The following is a 17,715-nucleotide window of genomic DNA, read 5'->3' on the forward strand; positions in this document are numbered from 1 at the left end:
GAATGGACGAGGGGGTGTATACCTCAGGCAGATGGAGTGCAGGTGAGGCTACACCAGCCAGCAAGGGGAAGAGCTCAGGAGCATCACAAGGAGGGTGGAGCCTGAGGATGGGAAGGCAGCAGTCTCCCTGACTGTCATGTTACTGAGGTAGGAGATAGTTGGGCCCTTGGGTTGGACATCTGGCATTTGTCAAGTGGGGTCAAAGTGAAGACACTCCAAGGACAAAGCTAGTGGCAGAAGCTGACCTCTGCTGAAGAGAAGCTGAAGATGACCACTCCTGAGGGCAAGGGAAACTTCCCTGTCCGTACACGTGCAGGCAGGCTCCTTGGGGGTCACAACGTGCCACCCCATGACAAGTGAGGACATGCACCCAGAGGCCTCTGCAGTGGGATCCATTTTAGCAAAAAGTTATGCACGCATGTTGGGGAAGGCCCAAGGACAGGTCAAGTGTGAAAAAAGAAACGATAATTGGCCAAAGGTACACAAAGACCCAGAAGGACTGTCTTATATAAGGGATTTGAATCACCTCTTTACTACATTCCCCATTCAGGACACCTGCTGTCCTCTCCAGGTGTGTATTTCTGCCTTGCTTCAGTCTTTTATTTTTATTTATTTTTTGTATTTTGGTCCTGCTGTGTGGCATGCAAGACAGTTCCTGGATCAGGGATCAAACCCAGGCCCTGGCAGTGAAATGCTGACTCCTAACCACCAGGGAACTCGGATAAACACGCTGTTTCTCTGTGTGCTGTCCCTCTTCCTGTGCTGTGTCTCTAAGGATAAACTTGCTACCTGTTTTTACAGTTTTTGCCTCCTTGAAACATTCTTGCATTCACACAGGGGAAAGAGCCAGGAGAACTTTGCCTGTAGCCCCTGGTGGCCCAGCAGCTAAGATTTCTGCTTTTCATCCAGGCTAACCAGGTCCAGTTCCCGGGCAAGGAATAAGATCTCTCCTCAGGACTGCTTACTGCTGTCTCTCTGAGATCATTACCAAGTGCAACCCACAACTCTCCTCCCTCGTGGGGGCAGACACACAAATTCAGAGAGAATTCTTACCCCGTTCACAGAGACGTAGGCCCGGTCATGGACACCACTGAGTGGTGAAGAGAGGGGTGTAGGGTCGCTGCAGTCTTCAGGGAGCATTGTTCGGTACAGCACAAATCCAAAGTACTGGTTAGAGAAGGATGCAAGAAAAAGACATCACTCTTGCAGTTCACCTTAGGCGAACTGGGTCACCCTCCATCCGCGTGAAAGCAACATTTCTAAAACTATAGGAATGAAATGCTTCCCCAGCCTCGGCAAATATTCTGTCTAATTAAAGGGAACTGGCTTCAGTTTTCAGATCACAGAATAACCATCACAGCAGCTAACTGCAAGGAAGCCTGGAGGCCTTTGTCAAACATCCCCTCCCCTCCCACAAGAGGGAACCAGACCCTGGAACGTGGTAGGTGATGTGCCCAGAATAACTTGGGGGGATCCCGTCACAGATCAAAAGGTTACTGCCATTACCTCAAAAACCAAAACCAAGGACAACAAAAACAAAAGGTAAACAGCAACAGAATGCTCCGTAAAGCATTCTCCAGCTTCTTGGGCTAACTCTGCTCTAACATACAAAACAAGAGTCAATCAGAAACCGTTTCAAGTGGAGGCGAGGGGGAAACAGGCGGCGAGAGACAGATGGAGGTGGGGGTGAAATGTGCCTCTAAATGAGCCTCAGAAAGTACTTTGAGATGCTGGGACCCCTGGTTGGAAAGGAAGCCCCCAAACACCAGCCTGGGTGAATGGCTTCCTGAGTGGTCATTAGCTGGGAGAGCTGGACAAATCAGGTCCTACAGGAGAATCCAAATGGAAACCCAGCAGGAAACAGTTTCCCACTCCTCAGCCCTGAATGCGAGAAAGAGCAGCCCAGCAGAGGGGAGGGGTGATATGCAGGAGCGGAAGGAAAATGCTAACCCGTGTTCCTGTGCTGCAGGAAAGTGCTGAACTCAAGAAATGCCACTGTCATCACCCAAACCTTCGAGCACAAGGAGGCCTCCCTTCCAGACCCCCAAATCTCCATCTGTTGTTTCTTTTTTTCTTTTGAATGCAGCAGAGTGGTGAGTCCTAGCTCAGAGACGAGGGGTTTCCAGGAGGGGAGCAGAAGGTGAGATGCTCCCTGCAATGGCAAAGTGAGGACTGCGGACGGGGCGGATGGGGGAGGCAGCTGCAGGGGTACCAGAGCTGCACCCCACTCCCTGCAGCTGTGCCCACCGAGAGGTTTGCTGGAAGTAAGTCTTCTACGGCCTGTCCCAGATCTGAAGCAGTCAGGGCCCAGGAGCCACACCTGATCTGAGAGCACTGCCTTGGCCAAAGGTGAGAGAGCAGAAAGGGGCTGAGAAAAAGCAAGGACACTAACCTGGGATCCACTTCCCAGGTTCCCACTGCTCTGAGCTGTGTCTTATCTGATGTGCTCCGACCCTCCTCGGTGGAGAGGACAGGTAGATGGAGACACGGATGTACAACCAGTGTGTGTTAGAACCAGAGAAAGAACACTACCCAACGCTAACAAAAAAGTGAGGGGGGCTTAATTAATCATTTTTATTTATCACAAAGCAGTATTGCTGGACTGAAATCACAAACTCAAAAAAAGACAGTTATTTGTTCTTAGTTCCAAGATATAATAATATAACAAAATAAGCTAAAGCAAGATCAAATGTGCTGTTACTATATCATCCTCCAGAAGGTGATCTCCTCAGAAGTCAGAAAGGAGCCCCTACATAATTTTCCATTTCAAAAACCAGAGCTGAGATCTTAACTAAGTGATCAAATAGAACACTGAACTAAAGGCAGCAAGTGACCCTACTACGGCAGCCTGAGACGTACACGCCGTGGCCGTCGTGTGTGCACCAAAAATGTCTCACTGAGTCTAACCGGTGAGGTGTGGTCTGCAAAACTCAGAAACTGTCTGAACTCTTCAGACATGACCATGTCACGAGAGAGAGAGGAAAAACAGACTCAGGAACTGTTTCAGATGAAAGCAGACTAAATGCAATGTGTGATCGTGGACTGGCAACTGGACTGAAAAGAGAGAAGCTATAAGGGACATTGCTGAAATAAACTGGGATACCTGATCGTAGAATGTATATTAGATAATAGGACTGTATCCATGCTAGATTTCTTAAGGGTGATCATTATTTGTGATCATGTACTATAATGTCCTTCTTAAAAATACATGCTCTAATATTTAAGAGTGGAAGTGTCATGATGTTGACAACTACCTCAAATGCTTAAAAAAAAACAAAAAGCAGCTGACTCCAAACCATACACACACAGAATGCCAATGAAGCAGCTGTTAACACTTGATGGATCTAGGTTAAAGCTCTATGGGTATTGTACTATTCTTGCAAGTTTTCTAACACAAAAAGTTGGGTAAATTTTACAATAAAGATGGAGCTGTGCCTGGAGATTAAACACACACACACACACACCGTGTACTCTCTTCTTTTTCTCTGCAAAGGCAGGAAAAAATCTCTAATAACCTAATCTATTAAGAACACAGTCCCTATATCTTGGAACTAACAACAAATATGGAGAAGGAAATGGTAACCCACTCCAGTGTTCTTGCCTGGAGAACCCCAGGGATGGGGGAGCCTGGTGGGCTGCCATCTATGGGGTCGCACAGAGTCGGACACGACTGAAGCGACTTAGCAGCAGCAGCAGCAAGAACAAATAAGTGTCTTTTTTGAGTAATAAAACAGTGGTTTTACTTTGATACCTAATAAGACTAATTATATCAGACATATACTCAATGTATAACCTGCACAGAATTATGCTAAAGCAGGTTATTACCTATGTGATAAGAAATGGGATGGGGAGAACAGCAAAGATCAGCCACTGTGCAGCATACAGAGCTAGAGCCTGGAGATCCGAGGTGATTTTACATAGGGGTCTGATTTATCTGCTTATCATTTTGGTCCCTGTGTTCAGAACAGGTAGTGTAGAAAGCACATATTTTTGAAGGTAGAAAAAAGGTAAAGCATTACCTCTGAAGCCTTACCTGTTTCACATCGATAAATGTCAAGGGATAAACACTTTTTATGGGTCCAGAGGGACACAGGATGTTGAGAGCATCCTCCACTGTCTTTAACTGGAAAGAAACAAAAGCAGCTTTTACTCACTGTCACCCCTCACTTAATCACAGTAGAAATAACGTCATCATCAGAGACAGCGGATTTGACCAAACCCCTAAATGAAATGGTTTGAATTCCACTCAGGGCTGTCCTGAGTGGAATCAATTCTATCCAGTCCCTAACTCTGGATGAAAAATAACAGATGATATTGTAAAGAGTTTCAAACATACCTATTCAGTCACAACCTCCTGTATAGGAAAGGCCCGTAAAATGCATGAAAACCAAGGCTCTGTAAAACCTCCCCACCACCTCCGAGTGAAGCAGCCCCACTGTGCCCTCCTCTGAGCTTGTCAGCAGCATGTTCCCCATGCCTGGATCACCTTCCACTTGTTGACCCCACTGTCCTCCTTGTGGACAGTCAGCTTCTTCAGAGCAAGGTCTGTACTGTGCTCACCTCCAATGCCCAGCACATAGTAGACACCCAATTAACACTTATATTCAGCCTGAATGACTGTGTTTACTTGTAGCCCATGATGTTTACTCTGATGTACAAAACAACCGTGGGTGCCTCTCCAAACTCTAGGAGAGACCTCCCTTTACCCACACACCTCACTGAGTCCTCACAAAAGCCGGCAAGGAAGGCAATACTGTCCCTTGTTAGGGAAGAGGAAGGAAGTGGGGACTCAGGATTTCACTTGAGTCACGGCCCAGACGGGATTTGCAGTTAGGTTTGACTTCAAACCCAGGGCTTTCCCCAGCATGAAACTGGTTAGGAATTTTTATAAACGCTTTTTAGAGCTACCTCACTGATAGGTAGCATGGAAGAAAAAAAAACCATCGGTTAGGTACAATCCCATCAATTCAGCTAAGTGAGTGCTTTCCTACTTGGATAACTAAAGGAGCTCATGGTCAGAGCTTTTATCCTATATTACTATGATCTACATAAACTTCATTCAGTATTTTAAAAAATTAATTATTCATTTATTTGGCTGCACGGGGTCTTAGTTGCAGCATGTGGGATCTAGCTCTCTGACCAGAGATCAAACCTTGGGCCCCCCGCATTGGAAGCATAGAGTCTTCGACACTGGACCACCAGGGAACTCCCAGCCTTTACACAGTTTTATGTCAATTTGCTGTCTTCAATCCTGTATTTAGTTTCTGGTCTCACAGTTCTCCTTCCTGGTAAACAGAATGTGCTTTGGTACTAAGGTTAGCAATATTGTTCAAAACATTTGCAGTTATTTTCTGTTGCATAAAAATAAACTTTTCACAGCTTAAAAAGACACAAACCAAACTTTTCCTTAAGTAGCAGTAGCAATGAACAAGTTGAAGGTACTCCCTTTACAAATGTGATTAAAGTCTGATTAATCTAAAGCAAGATTCCTATCAGGCAGAGAAACCACATTCTTTGTAGAATGTAACACACATATCCGACACTAGGTGGAAAATGTTACAAGAGCTCAACCAAACATCAAAGGGCTTCACGAATGGAAACATTATACAATCATGTTTGGCATTTTGCTTAAAGATAAAAACTTATGATGCTATTTTAGCATATCAAGATTCTTAAGAAATGTGTAACTTTTTTTTTTCTTGTTAGTTAACCCAGGTAGGAGTTAGGGATTATCAGAGGGGAAAACCTGAAGATGGTCAAAACAAATTGCCTTGGGCTTACGTCACTCCTATCAAATGAAGCCTCTCCTCTTTTGCTCTTTCCCTAGAAGAAAAAGCTCTTTGCTAATATTTATGATTTGTTTCTGGCTTTCCCACTCCCAATTACCATATTTCCCACAATATGGTAATTATATGTCCCAATTACCATATAAGCCACAAGCCACGAGGACATGATTTTTCTTTTTTTCCTGAAGACATGATTTTGAGATCGAGGGCAGTGTACAATTTAGAGTTAATGTTCGTGGCTTTTGAGAACTGCTTTTAGAAAAGGAGAATTATAGAAACGAATGTCACTAGCCATAACAGTAAGGTTACATGTTATTCCCACAAGGGCTCCTAAGGCTGGTTTTGCCACTGATAATGGAAACAAAATGATCTAAGAATGCCCGCTCACGCCTGACGCACTCACCCTGTCAGCATCACACACAGCAGCTCATGGCCTGTGTCCCCGTTTTCCCAGAAACATCACCCACCCCATCAGTCTCACAGAAAACAAGTTCACAAAAAAATAAGGAGCCGATTGCCAGACGTAACACTTTGACTCATGACTGCTGAATTCCACTTCCTCACTCTTAATGTTTCTGTTAGTTTTTTTCTTACCTTATTCAGAGCAACTTTTCCATATGCAAACTTCGGTGTGGATGGGGGGATAGGACCTTCTGGTATTTTTGCAAACTATAAACCACAGTGGAAAAAAGAAAAGAAAAACGGCTGTTAAACTCTCAGAAACACATCTCTACAATTCATGTTTCAAAAGAATGATCAAAGATTCAAATAGTGCCAGTGATTTTTGGAAAGGCAAAGGAACCAAAAACTCCCTCCAAAACAGAATTCTAAGCACATGCCTGTGTATGTCTGTGCTTTAAGCTCCAGGAATCACTCAAATAATTATAGAACAAAACACCTGAAAACAGAAAGTGGAAACAAATAGACTAACACAACATTGTAAATCAGCTATCAGTTCAGTTCAGTTGCTCAGTGGTGTCTGACTCTTTGCGACCCCATGAACTGCAGCATGCTAGGCCTCCCTGTCCGTCACCAACTCCTGGAGTTCACCCAACTCATGTCCGTAGAGTCAGTGATGCCATTCGACCATCTCATCCTCTATCGTCCCCTTCTCCTCCCGCCTTCAATCTTTCCCAGCATCAGAGTCTTTTCCAATGAGTCAGCTCTTCGCATGAGGTGGCCAAAGTACTGGAGTTTCAGCTTCAGCATCAGTCCTTCCAATGAATATTCTGGACTAATTTCCTTTAGAATGGATTGGTTGGATCTCCTTGCAGTCCAAGGGACTCTCAAGAGTCTTCTCCAACACCACAGTTCAAAAGCATCAATTCCTTGGTGCTCAGCTTTCTTTATGGCCCAATTCTCACATCCATCCATGACTACTGGAAAAACCATAGCTTTGACTAAATAGACCTTTGCTGGTAAAGCAATATCTCTGCCTTTTAGTATGCTGTCTAAGTTGGTCATAACTTTTCTTCCAAGGAGCAAGCATCTTTTAATTTCATGGTTGCAGTCACCATTTACAGTGATTTTGCAGCCCCCCAAAATAAAGTCTGTCATTGTTTCCATTGTTTCCCCATCTATTTGCCATGAAGTGATGGGACCAGATGCCATGATCTTAGTTTTCTGAATGTTGAGTTTTAAGCCAACACTTTCACTTTCCTCTTTCATTTTCATCAAGAGGCTCTTTAGTTCTTCTTCGATTTCAGCCATTAGGGTGGTGTCACATCCTGGAATGTGAAGTCAAGTGGGCCTTAGGAAGCATCACTACAAACAAAGCTAGCGGAGGTGATGGAATTCCAGTTGAGCTATTTCAAATCCTAAAAGATGATGCTGTGAAAGTGCTGCACTCAATATGCCTACGAATTTGGAAAACTCAGCAGTGGCCACAGGATGGGAAAAGGTCAGTTTTCTTTCCAATCCCAAAGAAAGGCAATGCCAAAGAATGTTCAAACTACCACACAATTGCACTCATCTCACACGCTAGCAAAGTAATGCTCAAAATTCTCCAAGCCAGGCTTCAACAGTAGGTGAACTGTGAACTTGCAGATGTTCAGGCTGGATTTAGAAAAGCCAGAGGAACCAGAGCTCAAATTGCCAGCATCCATTGGAGCATCAAAAAAGCAAGTGAAGAAAAACAACTACTTCTGCTTTATTGACTATGCCAAAGCGTTTGACTGTGTGGATCACAACAAACTGGAAAATTCTGAAAGAGATGGGAATACCAGACCACCCGACCTGAGAAATCTGTATGCAGGTCAAGAAGCAACAGTTAGAACTGGACATGAAACAACAGACTGGTTCCAAATTGGGAAAGGAGTACGTCAAGGCTGTATATTGTCACCTTGCTTATTTAACTTATATGCAGAGTACATCATGAGAAACGCAGGGTTGGATGAAGCAAAAGCTGGAATCAAGATTGCCAGGAGAAATCAACTATACACCAAAAATAAAAATTTTTAAATGCTACCATTAAAACAATGACAACTGGGGCTTCCCTCGTGGCCCAGAGGTAAGAAATCTGCCTGCCAATGCAGGAGACAATGGGTTTGATCCCTGGTCTGGGAGGGTCCCACATGTTGCAAAGCAAACAAGCCCATGCTCCCCAACTAGTGAGCCAGTGCTCTAGAGCCCAGGAGCCACAACACCTACTGAGGACCATGCTCCCTAGAACAAGGGCTCCGCAAGAGAAGCCCACATACCGCAACTGCAGAGCCGGCCCTGCTCTGGAGAAAAGCCCATGCAGCAAAGAGGATCCAGCACAGCCAAAAATAGATAAAATTATTTTTAAAAACAACAACTGAGACCTGAATTAGGAATGGGGTGAAACAAAAGAGCAAAAACAAGTTAGAGAGGATGAAAGTGACAGCTGAAGATGAGTTGGGAGGAAAAGAAATAAAAGGTACGTGCCCAAACTGACTCTGAAGGGGGGGAGTCTATAGCAGGAAAAGATGCTGTGTGCAAATTAAATCTTACGAGTAGATTAAAGTTTTGTGTCAGTGTTAAATTTGCTGTGGTTATATAAGAGCATATTCTTGCCTATTCTTAAACAGCATACACTGAAGTATGTAGGGGTCGAGAGTCTTGATGTCTAAAACCCTCCAGAGGTTTAGAGAGCGTATGGGCTCGGCGAGGGGCAAATGATGACACAAACGTAGTGAAATATTCGCACGGGTGAATCTGGGTGTGGAAGACACAAGTGTTTGTCCTGCTATTCTTATTCTTGAAATATTCCTGTAAATTTGAAATGATTTTTAAACAAAAACAAAACCTGATTAAATACACACACACACACAATTTATATTAATGTCAGAAGATACGGGTGTCATTCCCAGGTCTTAAAAAAAGTCGATGTCCATCTGGAATCTCCAAGTATTAATAGGTTGTATTATGATCTGTCAGGGCTCTTAGTTCCTTCCTTCTTTCCCCGCCCGCCCCCCACCCCCCAGCCGCCTCTCAGCTTCCCTTTTTAAAAGTAATTTTAAAAAGCATAGTAAAAAGCAGTGGTTTCCTGCAACATTCTTTTAGTTCTGTTCTTCAGACGAAACCATTTTAAAATCATTTCACTGTTTCGATTTTTGCTTCTTTTAGTCTCTAAATTTACCTGTTACTTCTTGTTTGAGCAACTTAAAGCATGATCATTTATTTCTTTAATACATGGGATTTAGCTCAGTTGTACTCTTCAGATATCACCCTTTCTTGCCAATATGGTTATGTCACTATTTTTACTTTCTCTACGGGTTATCTTTGTAGCTTTAAATAATATCCTATACCTTTATTTCTTAGTTCTTACCGACTAGAACATTATCCATCGTCTCCACACATTTAAAGATAAGGCTATCTGCATCCTTCCCCTTAGCTCTCCTCTCCACTCCCATCTCCAAACCATCAGCTGTGCTTTTTAAATGTCAAGGTTAAAGGTCTACCCTATTAGTCACAAGTCCTCCCTTCAAGTGCACATTGACCTTATATTAAAATTAATCACCTGTGCTCACATTATTAAAATTATATAAATACTGCTCTCTGCACAGCTAAATGGCAGATATGTATCAGGATGGCATATTCTCTCTCCTTGCAGATGTTAGTTTTCTTTTCTCTTCCCTGGGGTTTTTAATTGCCTTTCTTTCTTCCTCTCTGCTGTGCAGTTCACACGGTGCTTAGATGGTTCCAAATTTCCAAAGACGGTATCAAGTTTCTTCCAACACTCTTTTCTCTCCCAGAAATCCTCCTACTGGGACCCTCAGTCTTCTGCTCCAAGGGTTGAGAGTCCACGATTATTTTAGAAAAACTTTCGTATTTCATTTATTTATGGCCCCGCTGCACCACTTGTGGGGTCCCCATTCCCTGACCAGGGATCAAACTCTTGCTCCCTGCATCGGGAGTGTGGAGTCTTAACTGCTGGACCACCAGGGAAGTCCCCAGGCTTTATCATTCTTCTGGCTTTTCCCTCCTGTTTCTAGAATCTCACGACTTCCTCATTTCACCAGAGCAATCTCAAGTAACTTCCTAAGAACTGGTAAATGGGAAGGAAACTTCCTGAACCTTTGAATGTCTGTGTATGTCATATTTAGTTAGCAATTTGGGTAGGTATAGAATTCCATGTTGAAAATCATCTTCAGGACTTCCTGGTAGTCCAGAGGCTAAGACTCCCAACGCAGGGGCCCCGGGTTCAATCCCTGGCCAGGGAACTAGATTCCACATGCCTCATCTAAGAGTTTTCATGCTGAAGCTAAGACCCAATGCAGCCAAATAAATATTTTTCTAAAAAATCATCTTCCCTCAGAATGACCAGGGTGCTGTTCAGTGTCCTCTGTCACCTGGTGTGCCTCATGCCAAGCACCTTCCTGAAAAAGGTGACCAGCTTTTTCTCTCTGGAAGCTTGTAGGTTATTTATTCCCAATATCCTAAATTTTTGTAAAGATGCATCTGGACACACATGGGTTTTACATTCATTGTGCTAGGCAACTCAGATATTCTTTTTTATTTTGGAGAAAGTTCTGTATTATTTCTTTGCTGTTTGCTTTTTCTCCATTTCTCCCCTTCCTTATGAGTAACCTGCACCTCCCAGATTATTCTTCTATGGGTCTCATCTTTCCTCTCCTGTTTCCATCTGTCTTCTCACTCTAATTTCTAGGATATTTTTAAAATTTCCGATAACTTTTTCTTGGTCTCCTTTATCAAAGTATTCTGTTCTTCTTTTATCGATGCCGTATCTTCTCAGATATCTCTGAAGGATATACATTTGAGAAGGTTTGCTTTGTTCTGTTTAAGATCTGTCCTGTGGATTCTCTGTTGCCTTTAGGGTTACTTTTCTGTTTATTTCATCTTGGTCTTCCTCCTCCTGGTTGCAGTTTTTCTGGGTTTGCACAAACATGTGGCCATCATCCTTAGCTGTCTATTCACATTTAATGGTAATGCAAACGAATGCACTAGCATTTGCACACTCAGCTTCTTTGTGCCAGTCCTGTTATACGTACAGGAGCCAGGCTTGTCCAGTGGGGACTTCTGTTTTAGGATGACTTCGCAGGGAATCAGACATAACATGTGGGGTCTTTGCTCTGGGGCTATGCACTTTTTTTTTTTAATCCTCCAATTTTCTGGCTGGTAGAAAGATGCTTCCCTGATGGACAGTTTATTGGAAAGTGGGGTGAAGGAGTGAAGGATATGACTGGAAATACGTAGAGTTTCATCAGCCTTCCCACCCTGCCACCCCTGCTTTTTAAAAATCTTCTGGCCATGATACACACAGCATGTGGGATTTTGGATCTTTGTTCCCTGACTAGGGATCGAACACCCACTCCCTACATAAGGAGTGCAGAATCTTAACCACTGGACCACCCAGATCTTCCATTTTCAGCTTTCATTTCCATCCTTTGTCTTACTTGTAGTTCCAAGACCCCAGCTCTTCTTGGTTCTTTATGGTCAATCTACTCCCTGTTCCCTGTTCCTATAACCCTTTTCCATGCTCACTGGGAACCTAGATTTCCTTATCTTACTTGTTCAGTCACCACTGCTCCATCTATTTTTGTTTCCCAGAAATCTGCTGAAATCTCTCATGCATGGACAGCTCCCTTCTTGTTGGCTTCATTTAAAATAAAAAATTCTTTTTTTTTTTTTATCATTAGTCACATTTTAGAAGGAAGAAGAGATAGATACATAGACAGGCAGCCATCTGGAGCTGGGAACCCTTGGTATTTCTAATATTCTATGAGTCTATGTTTCTGTGAAATTTAAAAGATCATGTTACAGTGAACTTTATGACTCACAGTAACACAAATGAGGCCAGAGTGACTCCTGATCTTACAGCAGGATGCAAGGTCTCTCTTCCCAGCTTTGCCTGAAGCCTAGATCATATTCTTTCTCTTCTGCCAGGTGACATACCGCATTCTCCCCCCAACATTCTGGCCAATAACAGCAGTCAGCACAGATCCAGAGGGGAGACCTGACAGCAGTCTGAGATCCCCTATTTACTTGTGCGAGGTAGGGCCACGACCCACCTAATTTCTAAAGCCAAGGTGTGGCCAGGGCCGCAACCTCTCTACCACACTGGATGAAAAAGTCAACTGCACAGACACTTTTATTCAACCTACACTCGGCTGACTTTGATGTGCCGGTTCTGTCATTTTATTTACTCCTTACATAGGCCCTCATAGCTTGTTATCATATTTCCTCTTTAGAGATGAGACCGAGGAACTTGCTCAAGATTTCGGAAAGGGGCAAGGGAGGAGCCGGGACTTCGACTCCAAGTTTAGTGTTGTTCCTCTGGCTCTGTCTTTTTCGTTTTCACTATTGTTACTTATTTATTTTTTTGGCACGCTGGGTCTTAGTGGTGGCACTCAAGAATCTTTGTTGAGGCTTTCAGGACCTTTAGTTGCAGCATATGGGATCCAGCTCCCTGGCCAGGGATCGAGCCCAGGCTCCTTGCATTGGGAGCTCCGAGTCTGAGCCACTGGACCACCAGTTAAGCACACATAAAGACGAGATAATTTTATAATTTACTCCTGCCACTTTCCAAAAGCACTTCTGGCATGGGCCAAATAGTAACAACAATTTTACTTACTTGTATATTATATTCAAACAGATATAACAGAAGTTATATAACCATCGCTTTTCAATATTAGGTATTGAATTATTTCCAGTTTTTGATACTATAAATAATATTGCAATGAACAACTTCTTGTCTATAATATTCCCCATGTTCAGAATTTTTAAAATAAAGTTCCAAGTGAGGGGCGTGCATGTGAAGTCGCTTCAGTCATGTCCGACTGTGTCTCCAGGTACTGTAGCCTGGCAGGCTCCTCTGGCCATGGGATTCTCAGGCAAGAATACTGGAGTGGGTTGCCATTTCTTTCTCCAGTCAAGTGAGGGGTCATTAGGTCAAATGATATAAGCATCTTATATGATTTTTAACATAAGGTGTGTCAAAGTTTTCACTAGACGTCTATACTTGTTTATGTCTTTCATCCAGTTATCTATTTGGATCTTGATTTTTTAAATCAGTAGGATGAGCTCATTATAGTCTCCATATTAAGCCTCCCTCTGTCTATCACATTTGCCACAACCTTTAAAAAAATTATTATAGAGAGTTTTCACTGATTATCATATAGCAAAATTCTAAGCTTCTGTCCAAGTAACCAATGTGTCAGAAAAGAAATAGACAAACATAGCAAAATAGACGTCTGAACCTTTATGTCTCCAGAGTAATTTGTACTTTAATCATAGTTTTCAGACTTGTCGTAAATACTGCTTCTTATCCTACTTATTTAGAGGGACAAACTCAACGTGGAAAGCTGCTCTTTTCCTAGTAGAAGCCAACAGATGCAACAGTGACCAACTATTCTCTCCCTAAGATCTCTAACGTTTTTGTTCATTGATCTAGCAAACTCTCATTAAGAAAGTGACTGGGGAATCCACTGGGAGTCCAGCGTTTAGGACTCTGCACTTTTACTGATGGGGCCAAGTTCAATTCCCGGTCAGGAAACTAAGATCTGGCAAGCCACGGGGCACAGAAAAAAAATGAAAAGAAAGTACTTTGTGTCAGGTCCTGTGCTTGGTACTAAGGATAATAACAGCCCCAAGTCTAGAGTGCAGTGTGTATACACAAGTCATATTAACACTAGGAGAAGTTGTGTATTCAAGATTTCCAAAGTGTAACTCAGTGGCGGAAAGCAAAGTGTGACTAAATCTGCAGAGAGACGACTCAAAGATGACTCCCCAGAGAAGCTAATGAGGCATGTCCTCATTTTCTAGGTGGATAAATGAGGGGCCGCTCTGTGCAGAGGCCAGGGAGTAGAAGAGGCACCTCCTGTACAACTTGAGGAATTTTCTGTACCTGTATCTTAAGGCTAGACAGTCATGTACAAGAAAGGGAGACCTGCATAGCACAGGGAACTATATTCAAAGCCTGTAATGTAGGAAAAGAATCTGAAAAAGAGTGGAAAAGAACTGAATCATCTTGTTGTACACCTGAACCTAACTCAGCATTGTAAAGTATACTTTAAAAAATGGTTTAAATAAAAGGGAGAATGGAAAGATGAGGCTTGATGAAAATAGGGGTGGAGTCATGGAAGGCATCCTGACCAGATCAGGGTTTCAGAGAAATCACTTCGGAAGACAGACTAAAAAAGCCAGGTATGCAGGAAATGAATGGATTAATGCCACAGGAGTTTAGGCGATGCTTTAAAAGACTATCTGTTTGGATTAGCAGATGCAGACTATTATATGTAGAATGCATAAACAACAAGTCCTACTGTGTACCACTGGGAACTATAACCAGTATCCTCCGATAAAACCATAATGGAAATGAATATGAAAAAGTATATATCTACATGTATAATTGAGTCATTTTGTTGGACAGCAGAAATTAACACAACACCGTAAATCAACTGTGCCTCAATAAATTTTTTTAAAGACTAACGTTTATGAAGCAATATTGACATTGTCATCCTTGATTATCTGACATAAACACTGTGTTCCCACCAGCACCATGGATCATTAAGAGACAGCTGGTTCACCCACTGAACTAATGTCATTCTAGCCATAAACCAAGAGGACATTTAGCCAGTGTGACTGCTCCTGGGTCAAGGTTCAAATGTCATTAAGCTTCTGAAAGACTGAAAATCACGTTGGCCATTCTCCCATGCCCCGTCACCACCCAGCCCCAATGCCACCCTCAAGGAATTCCAAGATCCACTCCAGTCATCAAGGTCAATCAACTACAACTTGATTAATTTCTACAGAATAACCCATCTTCAAAAAGTCAGCTGGACTCATCTTTGATAGAACCCCTATTAAGAACTGGAACAAAACTCTCATTCAAAAGCATACAAAAAGAAACTCACCACTGCCCCTCTCAGGAATTGGTAATGAGCAGGAGGGCGTTTACCCTACAGTCTTAGAGTTCACCCTCGAGGTCAAAGTGTTAACCAAGTTGGTTGAGTTTTACCCACAGCAAAGAGAATAGCTTTAAAAATGCAAATATCGAGAGCACTGCCCTGACTTAAAAGAGTCCTGTGCGGCCTGGAGGGCTGCCTGGAGCCTTCACCACCGCACACAGGCTGGTGCAGCCCTCTGGGAAATTCCATCCCCGGGAGTCCACGTCAGTGAAAGAGACTGTCCATCTCCACCCAGCTTAGTCTTGAGATGGACTAAAGAAGAAACCCAGTCAACTTTTTAAGTCTTTGGTGAAGGAAAGAGGCAGGAAGAGGTGTATATGGGGATATTTATGATCCCGTTTCTTTTCCTCCATGCAAACAAATACTCTGAACACCATCTAACAAACCAGCTAGCTGAACATCTACAACGTCTCCTAAGCAAGAGCCCGCTTTTGAAGTTGTTCTTTTTTCTCTTCCTATACCTAAAATATCAACACAGAGAACGAGGGGAAAGACAACTAAATGTTACGTTGCAATCTATCTATCGTAAGCTACTGAATCACATAAATTTCTGAAGATTCGGTCTCCTTCACGAGTTCATCTTACTGCGGCCGCTGGTTAAACACCTGGGATCCTCTGGATTTGTCCTTTGCTTGGCCCACTGCCCTTCTGGATCAGCTCTCCAGGTGCAATCTCAGCCTCTCCTGAACTTCACCCTCCGCCTCCACAATGACTGTGGAATCCATGTCTGTCCTGACGACTTCTTCCTGGAACTTTTCACTCTTAAGTGAGTTGCCTGCCAGACCTCCCCCAGTTGTCCCCAGAGGCATCCTGAGCATAACTGGCTTCTCTCCCCTACCCCACTTCCCACCTGCGTTTTCCTTGCAGCTCTCTGTCTTAGTTGCTAACCCCAATACCCATCCAGTTATCCAGCTAACGTTGTAACATGGACCAATTAATGACTCCTCATTCTTCCTCACACCTGCATTCGGCCAGTTGCTGCCGCTACTGCTGCTAAGTCACTTCAGTCGTGTGCGACTCTGTGTGACCCCATAGACGGCAGCCCACCAGGCTCCCCCGTCCCTGGGATTCTCCAGGCAAGAACACTGGAATGGGTTGCCATTTCCTTTTCCAGTGCATGAAAGTGAAAAGTGAAAGTGAAGTAGCTCAGTCACGTCCGACTCTTTGTGACCCCATGGACTGCCGCCTACCAGGCTCCTCCATCCATGGGATTTTCCAGGCAAGAGTACTGGAGTGGGGTGCCATTGCCTTCTCCGCAGCCAGTTGCTAAATCCTACCAATTCTGGGCTTCCCTGGTGGCTCAGATGGTAAAGAATCTGCCTGCAATGCAGGAGACCCAGGTTTGATCCCTGGGTCAGGAAGATCCCCTGGAGAAGGGAATGGCAACTCACTCCAGTAATCTTGCCTGGAGAATCCCAAGGGCAGAGGAGCCTGGTGGGCTACAGTCTATGAGTTTGCAAAGAGTCGGACATGACTGAGCCACTAACACTCTCACTTCCCTTTGTCACCAATTTTACCTCCCAAATATTTTTCAAATCAATTGCTCTCTCTCCACTCCCTACTGCCCGTGCCGTCATCTCATTCCTTGGTTACTTCAGCAGCCTCTGAACTCATCTCCTGCATCCAGAAGTGCCCCCAAGGCTCACTCCCTCCCCAAGGGAGAGTCCTAGTAGTGCGTGATCAGAGGTTTCTGTAAAATTTGCAAAGTAACACAATTTAACCACAAAAGGCTAAAACATTTGTCTTTTTCTGCTCCAGTTTTCTTGTCAAGCATGCTCTTAGGTGAAGGGGCTTTAGAGTGGGTACAGGCCTTGATTCAACCAAAGGAGAGTTGAGGTGGGGATTTATTTAATTTGGGTGGAAAATATATTTACCAGCTGCACTGTCACTCCCATGAGTAGGCAAACTATTGCTAACAGATTATGCTGACTTGCAACATGACTGTGCTCTAAGGCATCCAACCCCAGAAATATGTGGGTTGCGGAAGGGAAACAGGGTTTGAAATGTTATGCAGCCAGAACCTGTCTGTAATTTCTTCCAAATATTATCGCTCATGCTTGCAAGAATTTGAAAGACATCTTCCCAATTTGCATGACAATACTAAATAGTCATACAGCACCATCAGTAACAAAATGTGAAGCTTTTCTGTTTTGCTAAACTGTCAATACTGAAAAACAAATTTCTATCAACCACACTCAAGAGCCAAGCTCACTAGAGAAGATTACAAACACTGCTGTCATTTGAAGAGACAATAAAACAGCATGAAGCCAAAAGAAGTTAAGGAAAGAAGGATGGCAGAGGTGCTTCAAGCAGTGAATAAATCGAAATATGTTTCTAGGTTTTGTGATGTTTCCAATTATTTTAATCTTTAAAAAATTTTAACTTGCAATGATTAAAATGTTTTCATTGGAGTATAATTGACTTACAGTGTTGTGTTAGTTTCTGGTATACAGTAAAGTGAATCAGTAATGCTGTTGTTGTTCAGCCACTAAGTCGTGTCTGACTCTTTGCGACCCCATGGACTGCAGCACGCCAGG

The 17,715-nt window shown here is 43.4% G+C and overlaps 1 protein-coding gene across 1 annotated transcript in view; it reads right to left on the minus strand.

Moving 5' to 3' along the window:
* The window catches only part of GLB1 (galactosidase beta 1), a 103,980-nt gene that overhangs the window by 25,329 nt on the left and 60,936 nt on the right, over positions 1-17,715 (minus strand). Inside the window, 3 exon segments of the mRNA NM_001035043.1 lie at positions 1,054-1,167; positions 4,034-4,123; positions 6,381-6,455. Of these exon segments, the coding sequence (NP_001030215.1) occupies positions 1,054-1,167; positions 4,034-4,123; positions 6,381-6,455 (279 nt within the window).

The sequence above is a fragment of the Bos taurus genome, chromosome 22 (genome assembly GCF_002263795.3).
Source record: "Bos taurus isolate L1 Dominette 01449 registration number 42190680 breed Hereford chromosome 22, ARS-UCD2.0, whole genome shotgun sequence".
In the NCBI taxonomy this organism is placed as follows: domain Eukaryota; kingdom Metazoa; phylum Chordata; class Mammalia; order Artiodactyla; family Bovidae; genus Bos; species Bos taurus.